The 17027-nt window shown below is 43.1% G+C and overlaps 2 protein-coding genes across 2 annotated transcripts in view; both read left to right on the top strand.

Moving 5' to 3' along the window:
- Window positions 1-17027, top strand: part of tpt1 (tumor protein, translationally-controlled 1) — a 224401-nt gene that overhangs the window by 109787 nt on the left and 97587 nt on the right. The gene's annotated exons all lie outside the window — the stretch shown is intronic.
- Window positions 1-17027, top strand: part of nufip1 (nuclear FMR1 interacting protein 1) — a 34585-nt gene that overhangs the window by 905 nt on the left and 16653 nt on the right. Inside the window, exons 2-5 of the mRNA XM_078409376.1 lie at window positions 2558-2658; window positions 5800-5907; window positions 16617-16679; window positions 16844-16920. Coding sequence (XP_078265502.1) covers window positions 2558-2658; window positions 5800-5907; window positions 16617-16679; window positions 16844-16920 — 349 coding nt within the window. The remainder of the gene's footprint in view (window positions 1-2557; window positions 2659-5799; window positions 5908-16616; window positions 16680-16843; window positions 16921-17027) is intronic.

Genomic DNA, 17027 nt, shown 5'->3' with positions numbered 1-17027 from the left:
TATTGCTCATGGTAAAGATAGACACAAAATGCTGGAGTAACTCAGCAGGTCGGGCAACATCTCTGGAGAAAATGGATATGTGACGTTTCGGATCGGAACCACCTTCAGACTGATTGTTTTCCCCCAGTAACAGGGGAAGGTACCTGGGGAAGTGGTGGTTAGGGTGGGAAGGATGAGAGAATCAAGGAGTTTATGGAGGGAGCGGTGCCCGTGGAAGATGAAAAGTGGTGGAGATGAAAAGATGTGATCAGTGGTGGAATCACTTTGGTGGTGACTGAAATGCTGGAGGATGATGTGTTGGGTTGGAGGTGGGTGGGGTGAAAAATGAGGACCAGGAGAACTACGTCTGGGGAGAGAGGGAGCGAGATTAGAACTCTGGGACATAGAAGATATGTTGATGAGGGGTCAAACTATGATTTCTGGGGGAAACAGTGTTCACTAAAGAATGAGGACATCACCACTTCCAAGATGGGGCTTTCCATAGGAGGACATCTTAGAAGGAAAGCCTCATCTTGCGAACAGTTGTAGTGGAGACGTGGGAATTGAGAGTAGAGAAAAGTGTCTTTGCAAGAGGCAGGATGGAAGGAAGTGTCAAGATAACTGGGAGTCAGTAGATTTGTAGTAGACGTCAGTCAATGGTATGCCTCCTGTGGTGGAAACGGAGATCAAGAAAGGAGAGACTTGGCAACAGGTTTGCTGATCGCTTGCACTCGGTCCACCAAGGCCTACTGGATCTTCTGGTTGACAATAGACAATAGACAATAGGTGCAGGAGTAGGCCATTCAGCCCTTCGAGCCAGCACCGCCATTCAATGCGATCATGGCTGATCACTCTCAATCAGTACCCCGTTCCTGCCTTCTCCCCATACCCCCTCACTCCGCTATCCTTAAGAGCTCTATCCAGCTCTTTCTTGAAAGCATCCAACGAACTGGCCTCCACTGCCTTCTGAGGCAGAGAATTCCACACCTACTACTTTAACTCTCCTTCCCATACTGACCTTTTTGAGGCCACAAGCAAATTGGAGGTACAACACTGCACATTTCACTTGGGTAACCTACCCAGAGGTATGAACATTGAACTCTCTAATTTTCATGTCATAGGAGCAGAATGAAGCCATTTGGCCCATCTATTCTGCCATTCAATCATCGCTTCCCTCTCAACCCCATTTTCCTGCCTTCTCCCCTTAACCCCTGACACTCGTACTAATCAAGAATCTATCAATCTCTGCTGTAAAAATATCCATTGACTTGGTCTCCACAACCTTTTGTGGCAATGAATTCCACAGACTCGCCACCTTCTAACTAAAGAAATTCTGCCTCGTCTTCCTAAAGGCATGTCCTTTTATTCTGAGGCTATGACCTCTGGTCCTAGACTCTCCCACTAGTGGAAACATCTTCTCCAAATCCACTCTATCCAGGCATTTCACTATTTGGTAAGTTTCAATGAGGTCCCCCCTCATCCTTCTAAGCGAGTACTGGCCCAGTGCCTTCAAACGCTCATCATATGTTAACCCAATCATTCCTGGGATCATTCTCATAAACAAACCTCCTCTGGCCCCTTTCCAGTGCCAGCACATCCTCCGATATGGGGCCCAAAATTGTTCACAGTACCCCAAATGCGGTCTGACCAGTGCCTTATAAAACCTCAGCATTACATCCCTGAACACAGGCAAAGGGGCTTTTTGATAGGCAGATTGTTGGACAAAGGACAGAGATGAAAAGACACGTGTGAATCCAAAAGGATGCTAAGTTGCAAATTGTGAACCTCGAGGATAGAAAACTTGCACTTTGTGAAGTTTGTGGAAGGAATGCAGGGGGAGGGGAGGTGTAACCGATGAAAGGTCAGCCAGGATACAGGGGATGAGGGGGGAGAGAGAAATTATGAGACCTTTACTTTCTTTACCAAGTAAGCACCTCTTGAGTCTTCACCCATCCCAACTTTTCCAGCTGCTTTGTTACTGAGCGCATTGTAATTTGTAAAATTATGCTTTGCATGCAGTGGAATGAAGCCACACTGCCTCTGGGGATATTCAATTTGAGTGTACTTGGGATTGCTAGAAGATAGTCACAAAAAGCTGAAGTAACTCAGCGGGGCAAGCAGCATCTCTGGAGAGAAGGAATGGGTGATGTTTCAGGTTGAGATCCTTCTTCAGTGTGAAGTTTCGGGTCGAGAGCTAGATACAAATGTGTAATTGGTGGCATGCCAGAACTGCTTCAGTGTAGATGAATACCCATTGTGCGATTTTTAAATGTACTTCACAATATGTATTGAATTGTACTTCCCAACAGCATGTTATTCACTTTAGCTCTTTACGAATACAATCAATTCTATCTGCCAACTTCGTTAAATAATCAGTCAGGGATAGGATTTAAAGGGATATGGGCCAAATGCAGGGAGGTAGGATTAGTGTAGATGCGGCATGTTGGTCTGCGTGGGCAAGTTGGGCTGAAGGGCCTGTTTCCACACTTTATGACTCTACCTTGAGTTTGGTTAAATGTTCATGTAAGCCCTAACTGCTTTTTCTCTTCCTCCCCATTTTGTTTTTAAATGAAACCAGGTAACCATGGCCAGTTTTGCCAGAGGTGGCCGAACCAGCAAGCATCAGTTCACTGGTCCCCAAACACCAATCAATACGACACTAGACGACAACAACAGCAGGTATTGACAAAATCCCACATTTCATTTCTCGATGCTACTTCCTGCAGCATATTTAGTTTAGGCAGGCAGCTCATTTTTGTGGTAAGTGATTTCCTCATCCAATGTTGCAAAAGGTTACACCCAGTTTTGAATGAGAACGGATTAATACTACCTATCCTACCTAACCAAGGTATGATCTAGTGCTCCACTGTCTTTTAACCTACTTTGCTGCAGACAAAATAATTACAACTTCTTTAGTCTGATTTGACAGGAAGCATTTTCCTAAATTTCTCTGCACCCTCGCCAGAAGCTTCCTATTCTTCCTCAATGTGGTGACCAGTTTTGTGAAGATTCCACATTTGTTGTTTAAGCCTATACCTATGATTGCCAGGAATATATATGTTTTACTTTCAGTGTGCCTTTTCACTTTCTTGGATTTGTACTCGTGCAGGAACAGATGCACTCTTGAGAATTGTGCCATTTAGTCAGAATTGACCATCCTTTCTGCCAAAGTCAATAGTCAATAGTCAATAGTCGTTTATTTGTCACATACACATAAATTTTACAGTTCCCGTTCCCTCCCACCCCCCCCCCCCCAAACATAACATACAAACACTACACCATATTAAAACTACAATTCATACAAAAACAACAAAAAACACAAAAGACAGACGGACTGCAGGCAAGCCGCAGCTGCGACGGCAGCGCTGGCTCCTCCCAGAGTACTTCTGTATTAAATTTCATTTTCCATTTGCATGGCTATTCTGTCAGGCTACCTGCTCTTTGTGGAGCCTATTAATCTGAAGAAGGGTCTCGACCAGAAACGTCACCCATTCCGTCTCTCCAGACATGCTGCCTGTCCCACTGAGTTACTCCAGCATTTTGTGTGTACTTTCCTCCACAATATTCATGGTGTATTCAGACTTTGTGTCGTCTATTAATTTGGAAAGATCACCCCTTTCAAGCGATTACTATTTACAAAGCAGTGGTCCCAGCTTAGAGTCCTTGGGATCATCATTATCTATAATCATCCAGCCTGAAAAACAGCCAACTCTCTTTTATCACTACAAGTGGGCTTGAAATCTATTGGCCAAAATTCCTTGAGTATTGTTTCTCAAAAGTTTTCCTACAATGGAATACAGGCGTGGGGAAACTGGGAAGTAATTTGAGTAGATTTGTGCCAAAATGAATGAGTAAAACTGGCCAATGGATTTTAGTATAAACAAGTGTGTGGTCATTAACTTTTGACTTTAAATGCTAGAAAGTTATTTTTCAGATGGAAAATTAAAACACTCTTAAGCCAAGAACGAACATGGATCTATGCAAGTAAATCATTAAAATATCATGGTTGTGCACAGAAAATAATCAAAAGCCTGTGCAATATTGGCTCGTATTTAGGGGAATATAGGACACAGTTAAACATTTTTCTGTGGCTCTGGGGCATTGTTCAGGTTCCATCCAGAATGCCTCTAACAGTTCAGAACACCAGGCCTTGAGGTGCATATATTAGCCATGGGAGGAGTACTGTTTACAATTATAGATAAATTATAAGGAGAATCTACCGAAATTGTCCACTTTGAAGAATCTACAGAAACTTCGGTTGTTTACCTTGCAAATTGGATTTAGACTTGAATGGAATGAGACTTCTATGGTATTTCGGGAATTAAAGCTTGGGAAATACTTTCCATTGGTGGGAGCTTGGGCTGTATGGTATAGTATGTGGCAAAAGTGAGAGCCCTTTGGAGAGTGATTAGGAAACAACTTTGCCACACAGTAGATCGTGGATGTTTTGAATTTCTAGCCCCAAATAGTACTTGATGCTGGGGTCAATTGGTAATTTTGATTCTGATAGCATGTTATTAGCCAAATATATTAAGGGAGATTGATCACTTATGATCTCTTTCAATAACAGCTCGGAAAGAGAGGCTAGTAGTGTAGGAAAATAACTGCAGATGCTGGTACAAATTGAAGGTATCACAAAATGCTGGAGTAACTCAGCAGGTCAGGCAGCATCTAGGAGAGAGGGAATGGGTGATGTTTCGGGTTAAGACCCTTCTTCAGACTGATGTCAGGCGGGCGGGACAAAGAAAGGATATAGGTGGAGACAGGAAGACAGTGGGAGAATTGGGATGGGCGAGAGGTGGGGAAGAGAGGGACAGAGGAACTATCTAAAGTTGGAGAAGTCAATGTTCATACCGCTGGGCTGCAAGCTGCCCAAGCGAAATATGAGGTGCTGTTCCTCCAATTTCCAGTGGGCCTAACTATGGCACTGAAGGAGGCCCATGACAGAAAGGTCAGACTGGGAGTGGGTGGGGGAGTTGGTGCTCAGCCACTAGGAGATCAGGTTGGTTAAGGCGGACTGAGCGAAGGTGTTGAGCGAAACGATTGCCGAGCCTGCGTTTGGTCTCGCCGATGTAGAGAAGTTGACATCTAGAGCAGTGGATACAATAGATGAGATTGGAGGAGGTGCAGGTGAACCTCTGTCTCACCTGGAAAGACTGTTTGGGTCCTTGGATGGAGTTGAGGGGGGAGGTAAAGGGACAGATGTTGCATCTCCTGTGGTTGCAGAGGGAAGTGCCCGGGGAGGGGGTGGTTTGGTAGGAAGGGACGAGTGGACCAGGGAGTTACGGAGGGAACGGTCTCTGCGGAACGCAGAAAGGGGAGGAGATGGGAAGATGTGGCCAGTTGTGGGGTCCCGTTGGAGGTGAGGGGCTGAATGTTTTCGCATGTTCCTTGGTGTTGGTCTGATTTATCGCTGAAGTGCTGGAAGAGGGGTTGAACATTTTGACTCCAAGACATCTAGATTCGGCCAACTGTTCCAAGAAAGCAGCTGTTTTCAATGTGACGGGGTGGTTTGCTGTGTTTTTGCCATTTGCTGGGAAGCAAACTTGAACATTGAATAAATAAGAAAAGTAGAAAACAGTGTGATTATAGCCCTCTCCCAGCAATGTTTTTACACTGTGCAAAATATCACATTGCACTGAAAAAAAACAGAATTCTGCTTGCTTCTATTAATATATTAATGTTGGTTAATTTGCAATAACCAATAAATATTTTCTACCTGGGACTGGGAGGTGGGGGAAAGAAACTGAGCCTAGAAACTCTGATTTGTCATATCCCACTTGCATACTTAACTTGTTTTTCTGTTGTGCTTTCCAATAGAAGAAAAAGAAAAAAAGGGAGCCAATATTCACGCACTTCTGTGATACTTGTGATCGAGGATTCAAAAACGTGGATAAGTACAACGAGCATGTGTCACAACATGTCCAAGTAAGCAAATACCAATTGTGTCGAGTCTTCAGGTACCCCTGGTACAGGTACCAGTGCACTGCGATTACTGAGCCCAGATGGGATGGTCTAAATTACAATGTAAGCACCTGCTTACATCAGAGGCTTTAAATGTTGAATGTTTTCACATTATTCCAAATTAATTCTAAATGTAGAGTGAATGATCTGGGCACTGGAAGACCTGAATGGAGGTCCAGGCCAACTTACTGAAAACTATTATCTTTCTCATTGCTATTGGCAACTAATTTTGGCAACTCCAAAGATCTGAGTGAACAAAAGCGCAAATATTCTGCATTCTGTACCAATTGGTAATGTGAGTGAGAATTCATGGGTAATTTGAGTGAGACATTATTGAAGTTAACAGTTTAATATCTATTTCACCAGCTGACAAAATTTGTCGCAGCATTTTGGGGGTATACTACCTGTGGCCTTTCTACATTTGGATCATGCAAATGGAGTCTGGTAGACACAAAATGCTGGAGTAACTCAGCGGGTCAGGCAGCATCTCTGGAGAGACGGAATGGGTGACGTTTCGGGTCGAGACCCTTCTTCAGACTTCAAATTGAGTCTGGTGTGTGTTGGGCCAGTGTGATAGGTCCTCTACATCTGGCTCAGGGAAATGTGAATGTGAGGAGAGGATATTGATTGGGGGCAGTAGTGGGAGAGAGAGTGACAGTGTCAGTAGTGGGGGATAGGCCAGCTGAGAGCTGTAATAAAAATGCATGCATAAATTGGGCTAATACAGAGAAACGAGCCCAATTAAAGTATTTGGCCTAAAATACCAGATTTCTGATTTCTATATTGACTTTAAACTTTTATGACATCAAGAAAGTTTATTTAGAGAGAATGCAGAACAGATTTACTGAATGGTTTGGAAAATAGAAGGCTTGAGAAGTTTTAATGGGGGCATTAATTATCATGGTATGGGTTTGTGATCAAAGGGTGAATAACAATGTACAAGTTTTTGATTCGCAAAGGACATGAGACTATGAGAGAGGATCTTTGCTTACACTGGTAATTATTTATTCGCAGCCTGACGTGAAGGTGGAAGTTGGGTCTGGGAGGTATTGGCGTCATCAGATACGGTTTTAAAAATCTGCATGTCATGATACCACAAATGCCAATGAATGGATAGTTCCCAATTACATCTAGAGATGCATTGCTCTTAATGATTAAGCTAAACTTTGCATACTTTATATAATTATCCTTCAAGCACTATGACTTGCTAGGTAAATCATACGATTATCATCAGGGGACTTGGCTGTTGTTTCAGCCATGTTCTTTTTAATGTGTAGAGACCAAATAGATGCTGCTTGCTGCAAAATGTGGATACACGGAACTGCATCTCTGGACAACATGGATAAGTGATATTTCAGGTTGGGACACTTCCCTACCTCCCAATTGCAACTGTGATTCATGATACTTAGAACACATTAATTGTTTGGGGCAGGAATGGGGGGGAGGGAATAGACATTAAAAATGATGTGAAATAATTAACTGAAGTTTTGTTTGCATATTAGAGGAATTGTCAGAAGAGGAAAGGCTATAATGTGGAGCACTGGACATGAACATAACTTAATGGGGAAAGTAGAGATCTTCCAGTGGCCATATATTTTTGCAGTGTCAATGTAATAGCTTTGGAAAGGGGACTGAATGCAAAGACCTAGATTAGAGCTGCAAGTCAAAGGATGAATTGAGTTAAGATTGCTTGCACATGAACATGCTTTTGCTTTATGCATGTATTCAACGTGTACAATTGAGCACGAGTTTCTTTTTCATTAAAATCCAATTTCAGGTTTGGGACGGTGATATAACTGATGCTTTTCAAGGCGAAAGTACTTGATGCAAGACTTGACACATGGTCACCTGTAAATAAGAATGAGCTCCTGTAATATTAAGTTCAAAAGCCTTTCATTTGTGAATGTGTTCATTCCTCTCTTTATTATCCTTTTTTTCTCCTCTCTTTCTTTCTCTGTTGATTGTTCTTTCTTGTATGTGTTTGATGCCATACATTACAAATACTGTAATGGTATGATTACCATTTCAAAATATTTTTGTGCAATTTATGCCTTGTGATAAATGTGAGGTTATCCACTTTGGCGACAAGAACAGGAAAACAGAGTATTACCTGAATGGTGGCCAATTAGGAAAAGGGGAGATACAACGTGACCTGGGTGTCATGGTGCACCAGTCAATGAAAGCAAGCGTGCAGGTGCAGCAGGCAGTGAAGAAAGCGAATGGTATGTTAGCATTCATAGCAAGAGGATTTGAGTATAGGAGCAGGGAGGTTCTGCTGCAGTTGCACAGGGCCTTGGTGAGACCGCACCTGGAGTATTGTGTACACGTTTGGTCTCCTAATCTGAGGAAAGACATTCTAGCCTTGGAGGGAGTACAGAGAAGGTTCACCAGATTGATCCCTGGGATGGCAGGACTTTCATATGAAGAAAGACTGGATAGACTAGGCTTATACTCGCTGGAATTTAGAAGACTGAGGGGGGATCTTATTGAAACATATAAAATTCTTAAGGGGTTGGAGAGGCTAGATGCGGGAAGATTGTTCCCGATGTTGGGGAAGTCCAGAACCAGGGGTCACAGCTTAAGGATAAGGGGGAAGTCTTTTAGGACCGAGATGAGAAAACATTTCTTCACACGGAGAGTGGTGAGTCTGTGGAATTCTCTGCCACAGAAGGTAGTTGAGGCCAGTTCATTGGCTATATTTAAGAGGGAGTTAGATGTGACCCTTGTGGCTAAAGGGATCAGGGGGTATGGGGAGAAGGCAGGTACAGGTTACTGAGCTGGATGATCAGCCATGATCATATTGAATGGCGGTGCAGGCTCGAAGGGCCGAATGGCCTACTCCTGCACCTATTTTCTATGTCTATGTTTCTATGTGGGCAAAATTTGATTTAAGAACATCTGAAAATGGACCCCATTTCTTCCTCTGGGATGGTCCATCTCTAGCATGGCTTAAGACACCATTCTCGTGTGATGCAGGTGTGCCTTGTGGAATGGAATGTTAATGAGTTCCTGCCCTTGCTTATCCTTCCACTGCATAAAGAAAAAAATAGATTCTATTTCTTCATTTTCACTTTCAATAATCGCAATCGGATACTTGAAGGTGAAAGTGATATCTTTGCGACTTGAAGGCTAGTCATAATATGGTGTGTACCAACTGGTTCCGGAATGTAGTAAATGCTGGCTTAAAGCTGCTTTGGTTTAATGTGTAGAAGGTCAGCCGTGTGTCTTAAGAGGAATATGTATTGTTGAACAGAGAGCCTACAGCATAATAAAAGTTAACATTCACGTTAATATAAAGTACCATTAAAGTATTTAGTTTTTGTTGCAACATTCATTCTGGACCCAGATTCAAAAGCCAAACTCTGCACCAAGTTGTTCTGAGCATTGTAGTACTGAACGGGTCCTGTGTGATTGGGGGTGCTATTGCAACACTAGCAAGATTATTCAGAGGCTGCATTGAATTAAAGCCAGGCCTTGTGAAACAGCTGGAATTTCTCTGCATAGAATATAATGGCACCCTTCGGTACCACTTTTACATGCTTCTTTCTAAATGGCAAGTGTTTCTGTATTTACCTTATAATAATAATAATAATAATAATAAACATTTATTTTTATATAGCGCTTTTCCAAGTGCTCAAAGACGCTTTACAAAAACAGTCATGACATAAAAACAAACAGACGAACTATCCTGACGGAGAAGCGGCGAACAAATAGCGCCAGCGTCCTCTCACGTCAGGGTCTGGCAGTAGACAATAAGGAACACAAGACACACAATTACAATTTTAACACAAGCAGCCATCACAGTGATTGCTCCAGGCACACCCTCACTGTGATGGAAGGCAAAGAAAAATCTTATCTCCTCCTCATTCTTCTCCCGTGGTGCCACGAGGCGATCGAGGCTCCCGACTTTTGAAGCCCCCACCGGGTGATGGAAAGTCCCAGGGCTGAGCCGAGCAGGCCGATGAAGGTCCTGAGCCCCCACCGGGCGATGGAAAGTGCCGCGGCCGAGCCACGCAGGGCGATGAAGGGCCTGCGAGCGGGTTGATCAAGCCTCGCGCTTCGGGGCGATCGAAGCTGCTACGGCTGGAGCTCCCGAAAGCCGGTCGCCAGCCAGGGACCTGCGAACTCCCGATGTTGCGGTCTGCAGGGCCCACGGCCGAAGTCTCCGAGATGGTAAGTCCAGGCCCTGCGACCGGAGTCTTCAAGGTCGATCCCAGCTGGAGGCCGCCGACTCCACGGTGTTAGGCCGTAGCGCGAACGGAGACACAACACGGTAAAGGTCGCATCTCCGTTGAGGAGGAGATTGGAAAAAAAGGTTTCCCCCCCCCCCCCCCCCCCACATAAACAGAGCTAAAAATAGATCAAAATGTACATTTAAACGATGAACAATAGACAAAAACAAAAAAAAAGACAGAGAGACTGCCGGTGAGCTGCAGCTGCAGAACGCAGCCACGCCCCCTCAATAAACTTATAAACTGTTTGTTCAAAGGGAATTATAGATGCTACAGATTATGGGGTGGCTTGTTTTCCAATCATTACTAGATGAACCGAAGTTGCATCAATTAAAATATTGAGAAGTTTGGAGCTAATTTTTATTTTCTAACTCTGTGGCAGGAAACATTCTTGGGTACTGATTTATCCCATTTCCTGGCAACAGCTTGTGGCTGAATTATAAATTCATAAATTATAATAATAATGCATTACATTTATATAGCGCTTTTCATACACTCAAAGACGCTTTACAGGGATTTAAAGAACACAGGGAAGTGAATAAATAGATAAATAAGTAAACGAACAGAGAAAGGAGACAGAAGGTGAGGTGACCTTCAGTGGTTGAAGGCAGTACTGAACAGGTGAGACTCCAGTGATGTTTTGAATGTGGTGAGTGAGGAGGAGTCTCTGACGGTTTGGGGTAGTGAGTTCTATAGGGTGGGAGCAGCGATGGAGAAAGCCCTGTCCCCCCAGGATCTGAGTTTGGTCCGGATGGGGGGGGATAGGAGATTGGCAGCAGCAGAGCGGAGGGTGCAGGTGGGAGTGTGCCTGTGGAGGAGGTCAGTCAGGTAGGATGGGGCCAGGTTATGGAGGGCTTTGTAGGTCATGAGGAGGATTTTGTACTGGATTCTCTGGGGGATGGGGAGCCAGTGGAGTTTGTAAAGGACGGGGGTGATATGGTCACGGATCGGGGTGTGGGTGAGTAGACGGGCAGCGGAGTTTTGAACGTATTGAAGTTTACTGATGATTTTTGAGGGTGCGCCATAGAGGAGGCTGTTGCAGTAGTCCAGACGGGAGGTGATGAAGGCGTGGATGAGGGTTTCTGCAGCTGTGGAGGAGAGGGATGGACGGAGACGGGCAATGTTTTTGAGGTGGAAGAAGGCTGTCTTTGTGATGTGTTTGATGTGTTTGTCGAAGGAGAGGGTTTGATCAAAGATGATTCCAAGATTCCGGATGTGAGGGGAGGTGGATACTGGGAGACCATCAATATTGAGGATGAAGTTTTGGGTGGATTTGGTGAGCGTTTTTGGACCAATGATGATGATTTCAGATTTGTTGCAGTTGAGTTTGAGGAAGTTTAATTGAAGCCAAGATTTTATTTCAGTGATGCAGTTTGTCAGTGTAGTGTGTGTGGTGGTGGAGATTGACTTGGTGGAGATGAGGAGCTGGATATCATCGGCGAAGCAGTGGAAGTTGAGACCATGACGGCGGATTAATTGACCAAGGGGGAACAGGTAGAGGATGAAGAGGACGGGGCCAAGGACTGAGCCTTGGGGGACACCTTGGGGGAGGGGAGTGGTGGGGGATTTACAGTTGTTAATGGAGATGAACTGGTGCCTGTCAGAGAGGTAAGATTTGAACCAGGATAGGGCTGTGCCGGTGATGTTAAAGGAGGTTTCAAGTCGGGTGAGGAGAATGATTATGGTGTCAAAGGCGGCGCTGAGGTCAAGTAGGATGAGGATGTTGAGGTTGCCAGCGTCGGAGGAGAGGAAAAGGTCGTTTGTGATAGGAGCCGAATGAGTCTATTCCCCCATTCAATCATGGCTGATCTATCATTTCTTTTCAACCCTACTCTGCCATCTCCCTGTAAGCTTTGACACCCTTACTAATCAAGAACCTGTCAATCTCCACATTAAAAATGCCCAATGTCTTGGCTTCCACAGCCATCTGTGTCAATTAATTCCATAGATTCACCACCCCCTGACTAAAAAGATTCCTCACCTCCCTTCTAAAGGTACGTCCTTTTATTCAGAGTGCCCTCTAGTCCTAGACTTTCCCACTAGTGGAAATATTCTCTCCACATCCACTCTATCCAGGCCTTTTACTATTTGCTAAATTTCAACGAGGTCTGCCCCTCATCCTTCTTAACTCCTGTGGGTACAGGCCCATAGCCGTCAAACATATCATATATTGACCCAATCAACCCCGGGACCATTCTTGAAATCCTCCTCTGGTCCCTCTCCAACACCACCACATCCATCCTCGGATATGGTGCCTAAATGCTTACAATACTATAAATGCAGTCTGACCAGTGCTTTAAAAAGTCTCACCATTACATTCCTGCTTTTATATTTTAGTCCTCTTGAAATGAATGCTAACATTGCATTTGCCTGCCTTATTACCAATTCAACCTGCAAATTAACCTTTTGCGAATTCTGCACCAGCACCCCCAAATTCCTTTGCATCTCTGATTTCTGAATCTTTTCCCCATTTAGAAAGTAGTCTACGCTTTTATTGCTACTACCAAAGAGCATGACCGCACATTTTGCTATGTTGTAGTCCATCTGCCATTTCTTTGCCTGCTCTCCCAACCTGTCGAAGTCCTTCTGCAGACTCCCTGCTTCCTCTATACTGCCTGTCCCCCATCTATTTTTATATCATCTGCAAACTTGGCCTTCAAAGCCATTAATTCAGATCAGTAATATACAATGTGAAGAATAGTAGACCCAACACCAAGCCCTTGGAACACCACTAGTCACCGGCAGCCACAAAAGGCCATCTTTATTCGTACTATCCATGCTTGTATCTTCCCTCTGATATCATGGGCTCTCATCTTGTTTAGCTGCCTCGCACGATCCATCAAATTAGGTTTGGCTCATCAATTAGACTGCTTTGTTCAAGAAGGGGGTTTAGCTGCTGAATACTCTACCCAACCAGAAATATAGTATTTCACCACAGCCTTGGCATGTCTTGTAGATAGTCAGGAGGCTTTGGGAAATCATGAGTTGAACCGTTTGAAGAATACCCAAATTCCGATCACCTCTTTTGGCCAGGATGCTGAGGCAGCTTGTTCATTTGAATTGCTAATTATTGATTGTACCCAAGATATTGATGGGGATTCTGCCCTGGTAATGACATTGAATGTGAAATGGTAATATGGTTGGGCACTCGCTTGTTGGAGATCATCATCTTTTCATCAAGTGGTGAAAATATTACTTTATTACCACTTTCAAACGAAATTGTTTGCTGTTTGGGCTTTGCTACATGAAGGCAGGGCGAGTGAATTAAACACTGATGATTGATACACAACCACTTTGTGATAAAATGTAGGTCATTAAGGAAGCAGACGATGGTTGCAATTTTGGACGTTTGTTGTGAGATATGGCACAGTATTGACAACATACTACTTTTGATTAGCTTAGTACTTGAATCACCAAGACAAAAGGCTGCAGCCCAAGTGCTAGTAAGTGGGATTAGCATAGATGGATGCTTGGTGGGTGCGTGGACGTGGTGGGTCGAAGACCCTCCTCTTGAGCTCTGATTCTAATTGTAAATCAATGTGCCAAGAAGGCATCGCCATTCTTTGAATAATGTCACTCCATCTATTTGTCCACCTAACATTTAATGTCTCATCTGAGTAACCAGGTCTGACTAAATAGGCGTTTCAGTGCTGGGAGATCATGCATTGTCTTTAAACTATGACTTTAGCACCTTGCCTTCGAACTTTGCTTATGTTGTCGCTGAGCCAAGGATGTAGCAGACCTGGTTCAGTTGAATAAAATGAAATTAATACCACACACATGCAATATTTACAGCAGGTCTCTTTTAATGTTTCAGCAGAGTGAAATTTCTGAACCAACTCGGACAGCTTCTTGCAATGCTGTGGACTGACCCAAGCAATTCGTTCTTGTTCGGAGCTTGTGTGGTATTTGTACTTCTGCTGAAATTAGCTATTGCAGTGTAGACATGTCAGATTTTGGTATATTTTCTGATATTTATTTACACTTCGGTTCAGATTTTGCTGTCAAATGATGTCCCACCGTGCTTAGAAAAGGGTTGCCCTATTGATTTAGCAGCAGTGGAGGTTTCATTTCTCCCAACACTGTCTTCTAACAGCTGTGGTGTCCTCGAACGTTGATATCATGGAGCAGGTTAAAGGTTTCTCAAACAACACGCCAAGAATTAAAAGGTGCACATCTTAATTCCATAAACATTTCCTGGAATGTAAAATAAAGATTTTTGTCAGATTAAGAGAAGTGATGTAACATTATCAGATCTTTAAGTATTTCAAAAGGCAGAGAAATTTAAATTTACAATCTTTGGGGAATGAAAATCCAGGAACAATTATTTTTTTAATTACTTGAGGTGCTGCTGAGTTGCACCTCACTTGATAATGTAACATTTCTGAAACATCAACATCTGCTAACAAACAGTGTGTTGGCCAGCAACTGTGATGGGAAATAGACTGTCAACATTTTGGGACTCTTCAAAGAGCAGAGGGGTGATTGTCAGTGTAAAGGGATGAGACAAGAGTTGGTAAGTGGCAGCAGCACCCAAGTGAGGAGGGGTTGATGGGCAGATGGAGTCGTGGAGTGTTGAAATGTCAACTGAGCAGCGAGATGATGGGTGGAGGCAACAAAGGGCTGCAGATGATGGAAACTAATAGGAAAGGAAGGTGGAGCTTTAAACCAAATAAGGGAGATAGGGTGGATGGGAACAGTGGGCTGAGGGGACTGGCAGAGGACTGCATGGGTGATGAACAAATTGAGTGGGTGGGGGAGGGGAAATAAACTAGGTGATAATGGGAGGGTCGAGTGTTGAAAAGAAGTGTGCAGAGGATAAATCTTGTGTTGTTGTGTAACACTTCTGTTTTTGTTCCATGCCAATAATAGATTGAATACTTGGACGTATTGCACTGTAGTTTTATTTATTACTGTTTGCAAGCTAATCAATGCATTTTCCTACATTAAATTTGAAGTATAGTCAACTTTGTCCATTGCCCGCCAGTGAAGCACTTTAGGACGTCTTGAGTTATGGAAAGTATACGAATACCTGAGAAGCTTCTTGTCAATTCATTGATTGATAGAGAAGGCTGCAAGACAACATTCCTTTTGAAGGAACATGAAACCACAGGGTCTTTGCACTCGGCTGCTTTTGCAGAAGTTCCTATTAGATTTCTTCGATTTATCATACAGAATAACTGAAGCATCGCTGTAATGCATGTCAAATTCCAGGACTGTCTTTGTAATCTTAGTCTCACATTGACTGTATTTTGCGTGCTTGCACACACAGCATCATGTACATTAATTCATCTCTGTGACTGAACTACACGAGAAATGTTTTAAACAAAAATTAGACCATCATATCTGTGCAAGACCTCACTCCCTGATTTAACTTTTTTGTACTTTATTTTCAAATATTTCTACCTTTTTATTATTGTCCCTTTCTCGACATTTAGTTATGCTTAAATCACTTTTTAATCCTTATTTTCAGTTAATGTACAGTTTGTTTCTTTATAATTTCTGGTGGGGTATTTTACTATTCCAAGTGAGCTGACCATTGTGAGTGAGCTCTTTTTGTGCTGCAGAAATGTGTCATAAAAGGCAGAGAATTTTAAAGTTACAATCTTCAGGGAATGAAAATCTACCCATAAAATTACCTGAATCATTAGAACACAGGTTATTCAGCCTCTGCATCTATTCTAACCTTTTAAGAAAGAATCTTTTGGTTATTTCGCTGCTGCTTCCTCAAATTTCTTTTGCTCCAGTCTCCTTCCATTTGCCGGTTGAAAAGCCTATTTTTAAGGTAGTGATTTAAGTTCCTAAGACATAAGAGCAGAATTGGGCCATTTAGCCATCTACTCCACCATTTACTCTACCATTAGGGCGGCATGGTGGCGCAGTGGTAGACTTGCTGCCTTACAGCACCAGGGACCCAGGTCCGATCCTGACTATGGGTGCTGTCTGTACAGAGTTTGTACGTTCTCCGAATGGGCTTTCTCAGATTGCTCCGTTTTCCTCCCACATTCCAAACATACACAGGTTTGTAAGTTAATTGGCTTCAGTTTAAAAAAAATTGGTCCTAGAGTGTGGGATAGTGCTAGTGTACAGGGATCGCTGGTCGGCGTGGACTCGGTGGGCTGAGGGGCCTGTTTCTGTGCCGTATTTCTAAAACTAATCATGGCTGATATATCTTCTCTCTCAACCCTATTCTCCTGCCTTGTAAGCTTTGACACCCTTACTAATGAAGGGTCAATCTGCAGATACGTGTGTTTATATATTTTTTTAACAATTTATTTTGGTCAGGAGTTACCTTAACAACAATTTTTTTTAAAGTGAAAAGAGAGAGATCAATGTATGTCAAATCCTTGAATGAAAAGGAAAGTGATTTGGGTTTGGCAAGGTAATAACAAAAGATGCAATTTTCCATTAATTCAAATTTCTCTATCTGTTTTTTGTCAGTGCAAAGTTCAAGGCTGCAGTTTCAATGCCCATGAGAAGCTGGTTCAGATTCATTGGAGAAATGTAAGTGTTTTACTTGATCTAAAATTGTATTTAGTGAAGAATTAAAATGGACTTCACTCTGCTGAATTTTGTTCTTTTCCATCTGTTCCGACATTCATTGGGAAAGATAATGGATGTTATGACAAAATTGCTGAGGGCATTGTTTGCTCTCCTCTTCCAAACAGGCTCATGGGCCAGGAGCAAGAAGAATTAAACTGGATACTTCAGAAGAAATTGCCAAATGGCGTGAGGAGAGAAGGAGGTGAGCTTTGTCTGCCATGATTGTGTTATATTGTTACTCCATCGGGGTTATGGGGGATATACTGTGGGTTCATTCTGAGTGGGTAGACTGGATTTTTGTCAATAAAC

This window comes from Rhinoraja longicauda, chromosome 12 (genome assembly GCF_053455715.1).
Source record: "Rhinoraja longicauda isolate Sanriku21f chromosome 12, sRhiLon1.1, whole genome shotgun sequence".
Taxonomy (NCBI): domain Eukaryota; kingdom Metazoa; phylum Chordata; class Chondrichthyes; order Rajiformes; family Arhynchobatidae; genus Rhinoraja; species Rhinoraja longicauda.
This window is presented reverse-complemented; position numbering and strand designations above follow the sequence as displayed.